At 35.6% G+C, this 12169-nt stretch overlaps 1 protein-coding gene across 1 annotated transcript; it reads right to left on the bottom strand.

Moving 5' to 3' along the window:
* Window positions 1-8606: 8606 nt before the first annotated feature.
* On the bottom strand, window positions 8607-10103 carry LOC148939633 (uncharacterized). Its single transcript, XM_089106929.1, has one exon. It carries the CDS (start codon window positions 10101-10103, stop codon window positions 8607-8609), a length of 1497 nt encoding a protein of 498 aa, XP_088963055.1.
* Between the last annotated feature and the right edge of the window lie 2066 nt (window positions 10104-12169).

Here is a 12169-nt window from a genome sequence, read left to right on the forward strand (position 1 = left end):
AGAGAACGCTATTAAGAAATGGAATGCAGAGTAGTTTTCATTGCGTTTACGATATTTAAACTGTAGTTTTTTGGGGTTTAGGGGGGGGGGTACCTAAGATAGGTTATGTTGCGTATTTAATATATGCTTTGCTTTACCCCCCACCCCCTGCTAATGTGCAAATATATAGCCCAAATTTGTTTCTAAACTAATATATATTCATCCTATTTTATTTTGTTTCATTAGCATTAACCAAACTTGACTTTTTAAAAGTGACCATCTAATGCACCAGTACCCTTAGGTGTAACACTGACAAATAAAACGTCAACGTCAATAAACGTTCTTTAAAAAAAAAAAAAACTAACTTTGCGATAGCACTCAATAATAATAATAAAAGAGGAAAAGAAACCAAATGCAGCTCATTTTAGGTTCGAAAAGGTTTGAAAATTTGACAATAAATCTCCGGATGATTGAAAATCCACCAATCTAAAATTTGTTTATTTTCGACTGAGTGCGCAGTTTTTTTTTTTTTTTTTTTTTTTTTTTTTTTTTTTGCCTGGTTAGATTCGCATCTGGAATTTCCTATTAAGAAAAAAAAAAGATAATGATCATGTGGAATATTAAAAACATCTGTTGCAAAATGATTGTAAAGGTATTTCAAACGGACTTTGTATTCTTCTTATTTTATTTGTTTTGAGTTGATTAATAGACTGTAAAAGAGAAATTTGTTTTATTGACAAACGAATTTTTCTTTTAAATGCGCATTGAACACGTTCGACAGAAAGAAAACTGTAGAGAATATTCGATACTTTCCCATTATATGGGCACTTACAAGGAAACCAGTCACGAAAAACCCGTTTTTTACGGGTTAATTCAAGAGACAGCTTCGGAGTAATGCAATCCATAGCGTGGTTTTCATTGCGTATACGATATTTAAACTGTTGTTTTTTGGGGTTTAGACTGGGGTAAAGGTACCTAGGTAAGATTAGGTTACGTATTTAATATATGCAATGCTTTACCCCCCACCCAGCCCCCCCCCCCCCAATGTGCAAATGTATAGCCCAAATTTGTTTATAAACTATTATATATTTGTCTATTTCATATTCCTATTTCATTAGCATTAACCAAACTTGACTTTTTAGAAGTGCCCATATAATGGGAAAGTAGCCTACCGAATATTTTAAACTATACTTTATCTTTTAAATAACGCACTTTTTCTTTAAAAAACAATTTTATGTCTGATTCATGAGCTATAGAAAGACCTGGAAAAAGAAAGGTGTAATTTGATTCTGCTATTTATTTATTACATTATGTTTTATTGATAATCAAAGGTAGGCCCAGAAGGAGGGAGAGGGGTAAACGGGTTTGAGCCCATTCTGATTGATGTGTAGGCCTAACGTTGCATAATAGTCTAGTAAAAGTAGTGGCTTTTAGAACTTGGGAATAGCAATAGTTCATTAAACTGCAAATTTCATAAATCAGGTAAATGTACGGTAATGAAATTTTTGTGAAATTTATTTGAATAGTTTTTTCGCCATTCTTTAAAAAAAATATATTCTACAAATTTAGGCCTACTACTCAAGATCGTTCGCCAAATAAATAGATATTGTTAAATCTTTCTCATTTTATTCACAATAATTGCAGAAAGGTCATGTTTTTTTGAGGAAGGGTATATTGCTTCAAATTGAGTTATGTTTTTAGGCCCAAAGGTCCAGATTTTTTAAAACTGCACTTTTTTAGACAAAACATTACAATGCAATCCATGGACAAACTTAACTTTAGATACCACCTGTGTAAATAATTTCTTAAGCCCCACCGCCTTTCCATTTACAATTGAAACGGAAATATATTAAAAATTTCAAAACTCCTAATAAAAAATTGACTAATAAAAATAAATTTTAGTACAAAATGAAAATATAAGTCCGAATATTTTGGCTACACACCCAAGAGCCTTTACCGAAGCTTTTAAAAAAACGAAAGGGAACTGTTTTTAAATTAGTTTTAAACCTTAATACTTTTTTTACGATAAACTAAATACTGCTTCAATATAGAAAACTACGAAAAGACTATTATCATAATTTTTGTGTTGAGGGTACTTATGTATTATAGCAACCCCACTCAGGAATCTTCATCTCTTGGATCTGAGAAAAATCGGTGTCTGTCTGCAGTAGGTTATAATTAGCTTAGTGTCATTAAGAAAAACTACGATGTAGGTATATTTTATAGGTTATTAGGCTGGGTTAGGTATTTAACATAATGTGTTCTGCTTGGCCTGCTTTTCTTAATTTTCTTTTGTAGTTTCCATAATTTTCTTTATAAAGTATTATATTTTTCATCATATTTTGGCATATTTCATAATGATTAACCTAACTTCACTTCTTGAGTGGGGTCACTATAATATATAAGTAGGCCCTACCAGTTTTTTTTAACTGTTTTGTGAAAAAAATTTCGTTAATTAAAGATTTTGGTACTGGTTAAGAAAGCGGTGAACACGCGATATATTATATTGAGAAGATGCTTAAGAAACTAGTCAAACGGGTTTCTTTCAATAGACAGTTGGAATGGAAACCGTTGTTTGTCAAGTACACCCCTCGGTGCACTTGTTTCGATGTTATGCAATGGGCTGCTGTTGAGAAGCTTTCAGTTGTCAAGAGCGTAACAGGAGTATCTTTGTGGGAAAATTGGTTTCAATTTGTTATCAATTCTGATTTATATTTAGAGATAGCTGGTATGCTATCGTTGCCTCGACTTCATATCATGGCTTGCCGTAAAACCCTGGTTTGAAATATAGAATGAAATCAAAACCGTGTATTCATTTGCCTCTTTCAGCTAATTTGTCTAACAGATGCCAAAATGAATCACCCATTAGGATGAAGCTACTTACGATGGGGTTGGTCCAACCCATCCAAAGCTTGTGTTAACTGATTAAAATATCACTTCGTCAGTGTTGCCAGAAAATAGCAAATACGGTTATGGCCCCACTGGACGTCCGTGTCAGTGCTTTACTCTAGTATATGCACTTTTCGAAGAAGCTGTCGAAACTCATACTGGTAAAGCTAAGCAGAGATCAAAACCGTGTCTTCATTTGCCTCTTTCAGCTGATTTGGCTAACAGACGCCAAAATGGATAACCCATCAGGATGAAGCTACTTACGATGGGGTTGGTCCAACCCATCCAAAGCTTGTGTTAACTGATTAAAATTTCACTTCGTCAGTGTTGCCAGAAAATAGCAAATGAGGCTATGGCCCCACAGGACGTCTGTGTCAGTACTTTGCTCTAGTATATGCACTTTTTGAAGAAGCTGTCGAAGCTCATGCAGAGTTAAGCAGAGATGAACTCGTCATGGTGCTGCTCTTTAGGACTACCCTCAGCATGAAGCTCCTCCCCACCTGATTAATCTAAAAGAGAATTTTGTTTGACGTGTTACCGCCATTTAGAACGACCTCCTATCAGGTGTTGCCATTTAGAAGAATCTCACTTCATTTGTTGCCATCTACAGCGTGCTGTTGCTACTTCGCGCGACCTCCCTGCAGGTGCGGCCATTTACTATTGCCATTTAGAGGACCTCCCTATAGGTGTTGTCATTTAGAGCAATCTTTCTGCTAGTTTTGTCGTTTACTGTTGCCATTTAGAGTGACCTCCTTGCTGCTGTTTTTAGACGTACTTTTACTATGTATAGCTTTCTGTTGCCATTTAGTGCAGCCTCCCTGTAGGCGTTGCCATTTAGAGCTACCTCCCCGCATCCGAGAAGAAACGTCCCTTAGTTTCTTTAAGAAAATGTATAAAAATTAAAATAAAATACCAGCACTAGCAGCAAATCAGCGCACCAGCATAAAGCAACATACCCCTTGAAACCTGATTATGATTTTTTTTTGTTTTTTTTTTGAATAAAATGTATAATAAATGCCTTTTTTTCCTTTGCCTTTTTTTTTACAACAAAACATAAACGCGTTGGCAGATTTGCGTTTCTATGGATACTGAGCTAAGGTTTTGTCGAAGTATATTCACCTACGGAACAAGTACTGACAAAACTCTTCAAAAGTGACCCCGCGTACCTCAGCGCCCCTAGACACAAAGTGCTGTACTACTTAATCGCTCCGAGCCAAAGTACTTTACTACGAGCCAATAAATTGTGCTAGAGCGTGACTCAGGCGACGAGTGACCGGGAAAGTTGTATTGAATTGTGTAAGTACGGTATTTAGTTGCCGGGTTCGCATAGGTATGGAATCGTCTCCGGAGACGCGGACAAAGGGTCACTTTTTTGTGTGTAGAGGATAGGTTTTGTCAGTACTTGTTCCTTAGGTGATTATACTTTGGGTTTTGTTCCAATACATGCTTCACTCGAGGAATCTGGGCGTCATTTTTTGGACAATTCATTTGACCCATGTCTCTTCCTTTTGTAGTTAAATTACCTTTCCATATTGGTTTTACAGCGGACAAAAAAGTGTTCATGTTTTCGAGCCATAAAAGCTTATTTCTTTTTAACACATGAGAAGGAGGAGTAAGGTGGCACTTGGCTGATTATATTTAATATTTATTGTTGAACACAAACAACAATGGAATTTTTTGACACAAGATTTAATCAAGGAAAAAAGAGAGATAGCTCTCCCATAGTTTTGAACGTAAAAAGAATGCTTCTAATTTATTGGTTTACGGCTGTGGTGCATTTACCTAAGTCCGTCACATTAGTATTTTAACTTAAAAAATAAATAGGCCTATATTTTTTGAAACTTGTTTTCAAAATGGACTAAAGGTCGATTTTTTTTTTTCAAAAATCTATGAATGTAATTGGAAACGAGGAGCAATAATTATTTCCTACTTCTTAGTCCTTTTGAAAACGTGTTAAATTTTTCTTGTATTAATAATTTTCGACTTTTTAGTCTTTTATTTTATTTTTATGAAATTGTATTTATTCTTATGCAAACCTTTTATGCACTTCATATTTCTAACTGCTATTCTCTCTTGATTTCATTTTGGAACCAGTTTGGTTTCGAATTCCATTTTGAGTTCCAGGTTTTACCAGCGTGAAAATAGGGCACATTTAGACCCAACATAGATAAACATACAAGTAAAAGAAACACAAACAAGTAAAAGAAGATAAAAAGAGCCTGAAACAAGTGAAAATAAATTGAAATTGTCACCGATTATTTTTGATTTCGTCATTCTGCTTTTTTTTTCCATTTTCGTTATTGAGTCCTTACTGCAAGGTATATCAAACAGTTCGTGGTAACGAACTGTAAATAAGGAACGACCCAGCTCAATAGTAACCGAAACTCTAAAAGCCGGAATTTTGATACCCATAGATACATCAATAGAATCAGATTTTTATGCTGATTTCAAATATATAAGTTTCATTAAGTTTAATTTTACCCATCAAAAGTTACGCGCCTGAGAAAATGTGCCTTATTTTCAAAAAAAGGGTGAAACGCCCCTAAAAAGTCATAGACCTTTAATGAAAATTACACCATCGGATTCAGCGTATCAGAAAACCTTACTGCGGAAGTTTCAAGCTCCTATCTGCAAAAATGTGGAATTTTGTATTTTTTTTTGTCAGAAGAAAGATCACGGATGCGTGTTTATTATTATTTTTTTTTTTTTTTTATTATTTCCCCGGGGGTGATAGTATCAATTCATTAGTCCTAAAATATCGTAAGAGGGCTCATGTGGACGGAAATTAAAAGTTCTAGTGCCCCTTTTAAGTGACTTAAAAAATTGGAGGGCAACCTGGCCCCCTCCCACGCTCATTTTTCCCCCAAAGTCACCTAATCAAAATTTTGAGATAGCCATTTTGTTCAGCATAGTCGAAAAACCAAAAACTAGTCTTTGAGGATGACTTAATCCCAAAGAGTTCCCGGGGGAAGGGCTGGAAGTTATGAACTTTGCCCATTGTTTACATATAGTATTGGTTAATGGTAAGTATAAAGACGTTTCAGGTGGGATTTTTTTTATGTTGGGGAAGGGGAGGGTTGGTGGAGGGGCTTCGGAGGGAGGATCCTTCCATGGAGGATGTTTACTTGGGGGAAGGGACAGTTATATGAAAGTGGAAACGGATTTCCCAGAATTATTTGAGAAACGATCAGAAATTAAATAAAAAACTAGGTTTTTCAACTGAAAGTAAAGAGCAACATTAAAACTTAAAACAAACAGAAATTGTTACGTATATGAAAGGGGCTGTCCCCTCCACAACGCCTCGCTCTGTACGCTAAAGTTTTTTATTGTTTTAAAAAATAAAGTTGTGAGGCAGAGTTAAACTTTAGCGTAAAGAGCGAGGCGTTGAGGAGGAGACAGCCCCTTTCATATACGGAATAATTTCTGTTCGTTTTAAGTTTTAATGTCGGTCCCTACTTTCAGTAAAAAAAAAACTTGTTTTTTTAGTTAATTTCCTATAAGCTTGGCTATTAAAAAAAAATGTCTAATCTAAGATTCGAACCGAAATTACTATGACAAAACGCATGTGACCTTATTACTGCGTTATCAAAGTCTTGTATAACAGTGTTTGTTTTATACTTTTTGCTAAGCCCAATCACCCATTTGTGTTGTTTTATTGAAATAATGAAAGTATACAAGAGGGGGAGTTTTGATTTTTTATTATTGCACTTGCACTGTCGTCAAAGTGTGTATGCTAGTAAAAGTGTTGTACTAGTAAACTAGTGATGACAGTGGTCAAATATGGTTCTGAAGCATGGGCGCTCCGAAAAGCGGATGAAAATTTGCTAGATGTTTTCCAGAGAAATTGCTTAAGGATGTGTTCTGGGTACCCGGCTGACTGACCGTATTTCAAACAAGAGGCTGTACGAAAAATGTGGTTCAATACCGCTCTCTAGGGCTATAATAAAAGAAAGGTTGGGGTGGCTACGGCACGTTTCGCGAACGAAAGATGGCAGACTGCCGAAGATTGTCCTTTTTAGCCAACCATTTATGGCTAAACGGAAAGCAGGTCACCCTCATCTGGGGTAGGAGGATGTCGTTAAGAAAAATTGGATGGAGATGGGAACTTCGTGGGCCGGTGAAAAGAGGGAGGCTTTGAACACATTGGGATGGAGGAGGAGCGTGCGTAGCCGTGTTGGCGTCAGACGGCTTGGTGCTACGGTGAGTTGTTAGTAGTAGTAGTAGTAATTAAAAATTCGGAAATGGTGTAAATATGGTTCACAAACTTAACAAATTTACCTGACAGAATCCACAACCCGGTGAACTGAGGGAAACGTCTTGAACAAACAAATTTTTTTTCTGATTGAAGTAACGAATGCAGTTTACGATAAATAAAAGCTCAAATAGGGATAAATCCTTTTATTAGTCAGTGATGATTCATAAAAAAAACTGGATATTTTCAATCACATGTGCAGTTACCGTCATGAGCAGAAAAACTAAAATAAAACAATTAAAAATAATAATTTATATACAAAATAAAATAACTATATATTATTCAATAGCCTTACTTTTTCAAAAATCAAATATTTAATTACTTGTGTCCCTGTTTATCGAAAGGTTAGCAAACATATGTTTTTTTAATTTCTATGGCTTCTCTCTTCACTATACACAGTTTTAGAATCTCCCTTTGTTTCTGGGGTAGGTTCATGGATGATGTGGTTTGCGTTTGGAAACATGGATTGGACTCCTTAGACTTTTTTTGTAAGCATTTAAATAGTTTTGATAACAATATTAAATTTACAGTTGAGTTTGAGGAAAATAATAAATTACCTTTTCTGGATATTTTATTAACTAAAAGGGATGTCCATTTATCTTTCTAGATTTATAGAAAGCCTATGCACAATGATAGGTATTTGAATTTTCATTCTTGCCACCTTATGTCGGTGAAACGGGGGGGTTTTAATTTCACTAGTGTATAGAGCCTTTAGAATTTGTTCCCAGGAATTTCTGGATTCAGAATTGTTATACTTGAGGGATATTTTGTTTTGTAACAATCACTCAATTAATTTCATTGACACAATAATTGAAAATAGACGTGTTAAACATGATAGTAGGGTTATTGAGGTTTCTCAGTCTTTAGATCTAAATATATCAAAAAGTTTCATTTTTTTTTGCCATATTTACCTGGTTTGGGTGATAAACTTTCACGGATTTTGCGTAAATTTAATATTGATACATGTTTCCAATCGTTGAGGCCAATGGGTAGTTTCTTTAGTTCTAGTAAGGATTTAACCCGGGGACATTTAGTAAGTAGGGAGTATAAGATTCCGTGTTCTTGTGGGAAGTTCTATATCGCTGGGAAGCACAGGCAATTTTCGGAAAGGTGTATTGAGCATCATAACTCGAAAGAAAAAACCCCACACCTAAGAAAACCATTGAATACTTTCGCTTCAGGCTCAGCGGAACATATTAGTTTTCAACTCGATCGCTGTGTAAAATGATGATGATGATGATGAACGAATTAAAGACCCCTCTTGACTGCTCGGTCACTTGGGTCTTCTTTCAATAAATCTGGATTCCACTTTAGTTAGTCAATCATCAATAATCTGCTCTGTCACATTAATTAATCCTAATTATTCTTCCCATCACATCGTCCCATCTCTCCCAATGGCACTTATAAACTGTACAACCAGCTTTAGTACTTGTATATTATCAGTGTTATTTGCTAATCCTTCAAAAATCAAATTTACAGGCAACTGTTATCTTCTTTCGTGAAAAACGGCGTTGACATTCTGTCTTTGGAGAGTGTACTTATCACAATCTATAAGTAGATGTACCAGGCTTTCTTCTTTGTCACAAAACTCACAGTTACTTGACTCTCCATAAAACTTTCCCCTGTATAATTTTGTATCTGCATGGCCTGATCTAAGACGAAATGCTAATCTTCCCTCTTTCCTACTTAATCCTTGGTACACATGCCTCTCAAACTTTCTTGCTACTTTTCGGGTAACAAACCAATGTACGGAGTGATTTCTGCTATCCTCAAAATCATACGTTCTTACTAATTGTATCAATTTATCTATTTGCATTGAAGATCTAGGAGTTGAACCACTAGTAAATACATTTATTGTTTCGCATGCCATTTTAGCAGCTGTGTCGGCACTCTCATTCCCCAAAATCTGAACATGGGCTGGGATCCACTGAAGACATATGTTTGCTGTTGACATTAATGATACTATTTCCGTGTAGCACAATACATCTTCTCTTGAAATTTTCCCATTATGATCAAAATTGGCGAGTGCCTCCAATACACTTTTTGAATCTGACAACAATACAATGTTTCTTTGGTTGCTAAGATTTTCTTTGGCAAATACAATTGCTTCCTTTATGGCTATTACTTCAGCCTGGAAGATTGTTGCCTCTGGATGCAGTTTAAATGACTTTGGCACTTGTATCAATGGAATGACAAAGGCAGCCCCTACTGCAGAAATTGGGTTACTTTTCTTAGATCCGTCTGTATAAATATCAAGGAATCCCCTGTATTTCTCTGCCATCATTAATTTAAAGTTTATCCTGGAATCATGGTATCCATTCGTTTCAAACTCAAGATTGCACTGTAGCTTAATTGCCTCCCAAGGAGCAGGTAATGCAATTTCTGGAACTTTTAACATATCTGTCATTTTTAGTGTCACTCCGAACTGTTCACTGATACGGCAAGACATTTCAAATATATTTTCCTGGTTTCTCTTTTTAAACTTATTTGTTACAACAATTTTTCCTGGTTTAACTATTCTTGATCTAACTAGGTTTGTATTATCTGCTGTCCACAATTTTTTGATATATTTCAGGACATTTACCTTTCTCCTGGTTTCCAGGCTTTCAAGTCCTGACTCTGACAATAAAAACACAATAGGGGTAGTCTTTCTAGCTGCAAAGGCAATGCGTATAGCTGCATTCTGTACGGAATTCAACTTTGCTAGGGTTGTGTCACTGCCTGAGGAATAAATCACGGAAGCATATTCTATCTTAGACCTAATATATTTTATATAAAACTCCATCATAAAACTGGGTTTTTGCCCCCAGCTAACAGTTGTAAGCATCTTCATAAGATTAAGTCTTTTAACGCAACAAGCCTTGGTCATTTCAATATGTGGTTTCCAATTCAAATTCTTCTCTATATTCACACCCAGGAACTTTGTTTCACTCACAAACTCGATCTGCTGGCCATAAAATCTAATTATTGGGGTAACTTTCATTTTCTTCCAAGTTATTAACATGGCTTTTTTTTATGTGTTGAAGATTTGAGATAAATATCAGTCGCCCAGTTTTCAACTTGCACTAATACTTCTGAAATAGATTTGATTCCCTCTTCCAATGTCCATGCCATAACCCACAAAGTGTTATCATCAGCGAAAATTCCCGCGTATCAATCTCCTTCTTCAATAGGGATATTATACTCTCCCATATGATAAAAATCAGGTCCTAAGGCTGACCCTTGGGGTACTCCCCTTCTTCCTCTTACTAGGGCTGTTGACTTTGTATTTCCTACTCTCACTGTCACTACTCAGTCTTCAAGATAATTTTTACTTAACAGCAACATTCTACCTCTAATTCCAACCTTAATTATTCCTGACAATATTTGTCTATGTACAATGCTATCGAATGCGCCCTCTAAGTCGGGGAAAACTGCAATCATTACAAGTCCATTCTGGAGAGCATATAAAGCATCCTGTTTAAAGCAAAGCAAATCTTCTATGGTACTTTTGTTTTTCCTGAAGCCGTATTGTATATCTTTAAGACCGCCCCTTTTTTCTACTTCATAGTTAAGTCTTTTCTTAACAAGTCGTTCATATACTTTCCCTAAAACTGGGAGCAAAGTTATGAACCGCTGGTCTTCCAGTTTTGAATTGTCCTATCCTGGTTTTGGGATCATAATTGCTTGATCACTTTTCCATGCACTTGGAAAATATTCATCATTCCAAGCCAAATTGATGATGGAAAGCAACGCCATAATCCACTGCTTTGGCAAAGCTTGAACAAACTGTGGATAAATCATATCTTCCCCTTGTGAGGTAGTAGGAAGATTTCTTATTACGCTGTCAATTTCAACATTAGTAAATGGCTGATTATAAGGGCACTGCAAATCCTGATTTGCCATTCTTTTAACTTTAGCTGTCATTCTGGCCACTTCTGTAGCATTTGGATCAGTATTTCCTATGGTCTTATTTAGATAATTAGCACTTGCATTCGCCTTATCTTGATCTGTCAATAGTAACTGATTATTGTACACTACGGGGGGTTGGATTTCCGGGGTGGGGGATTGCTTTGCATTTGTTTGATGAAAACATAGACCTTACTTACTGGTTTCCGGAAATCCAAATTTTCAATAAACTCTTCCCAGCTCTTTTTCTTGGCTTGTGAAATCACTCTCTTAAATGCTGCATACGCTCTTTTCACCTCAATATAGTTGTATATTATTGTTGCTTGTTCGTACTCATTTTTTCGTCTTAGATATTTCTTTTTAGTTGCATCGAAATCTTTGTTCCACCATATACATGAATTTCTTTATCCCTTATATTTGGCCTTCAGTGGAACAGATTTTGTTGCTGCTTCAATTATGCTGTCCTGGAAAATCTTCACTTTGTCATTAACATATTGCTCCATTTTTGCTACAGCCAAAATTTATTTTTGTTCAAGAAGTTCTTTAAGCTTTCTCCAATCTGCCTTCTTGATTTGAAACTTAGTAATCTTGTTTGTCTCAAATTTATCAGAAATCTCAAACCGACCATCACAAACATTTAATAAAATTGGGGCATGATCACTAAACAAAGATATATTTACTAAGGTTGACAAAGTTGCTGTTGCCACTAGATCTGGGCTAGTGAAAGTCAAGTCTATAGTGGTGGAAACTCCTGTGATAGGATTTTTTCGGGTTGGAAGCTCTTTTGGTGTAATTAAGCATATATTATTTTCCAGTAACATATCTTCAAGGCTTTTACCTGAAGCATTAATTAAATTACAATTACACCAGACTTTACTATGGGCATTAAAATCCCCTATTAAAACCACCTGTTCTGCATTTGGTATTTTATCAAGTAGTTCATTTATAATGCCACCAATATCTTTATTATTCCCATTCGAGTTGTTAACATTTATAACATTGAGGATTTTGTCATTTCCCAAATAGAGCTTGCATCCAACTATTTCAACATACTCTTCATAATTGTCACCTAATTCAATATGCACTTCGGTGTAGTGGTATTTTTTGCTAATGCCTATCAAGACCCCGCCTTTTCCTGTTTCAATTCTGTCTTTCCTCAAA

Source organism: Artemia sp. Qi Xiang Cuo, chromosome 21, assembly GCF_049724085.1.
Source record: "Artemia sp. Qi Xiang Cuo chromosome 21, ASM4972408v1, whole genome shotgun sequence".
NCBI classification, from domain to species: Eukaryota; Metazoa; Arthropoda; class Branchiopoda; order Anostraca; family Artemiidae; genus Artemia; species Artemia sp. Qi Xiang Cuo.

Excerpts from the sequence above, each read along its gene's own strand:
- LOC148939633 (XM_089106929.1), bottom strand. The coding sequence starts at position 10,103 with ATGAAAGTTACCCCAATAATTAGATTTTATGGCCAGCAGATCGAGTTT.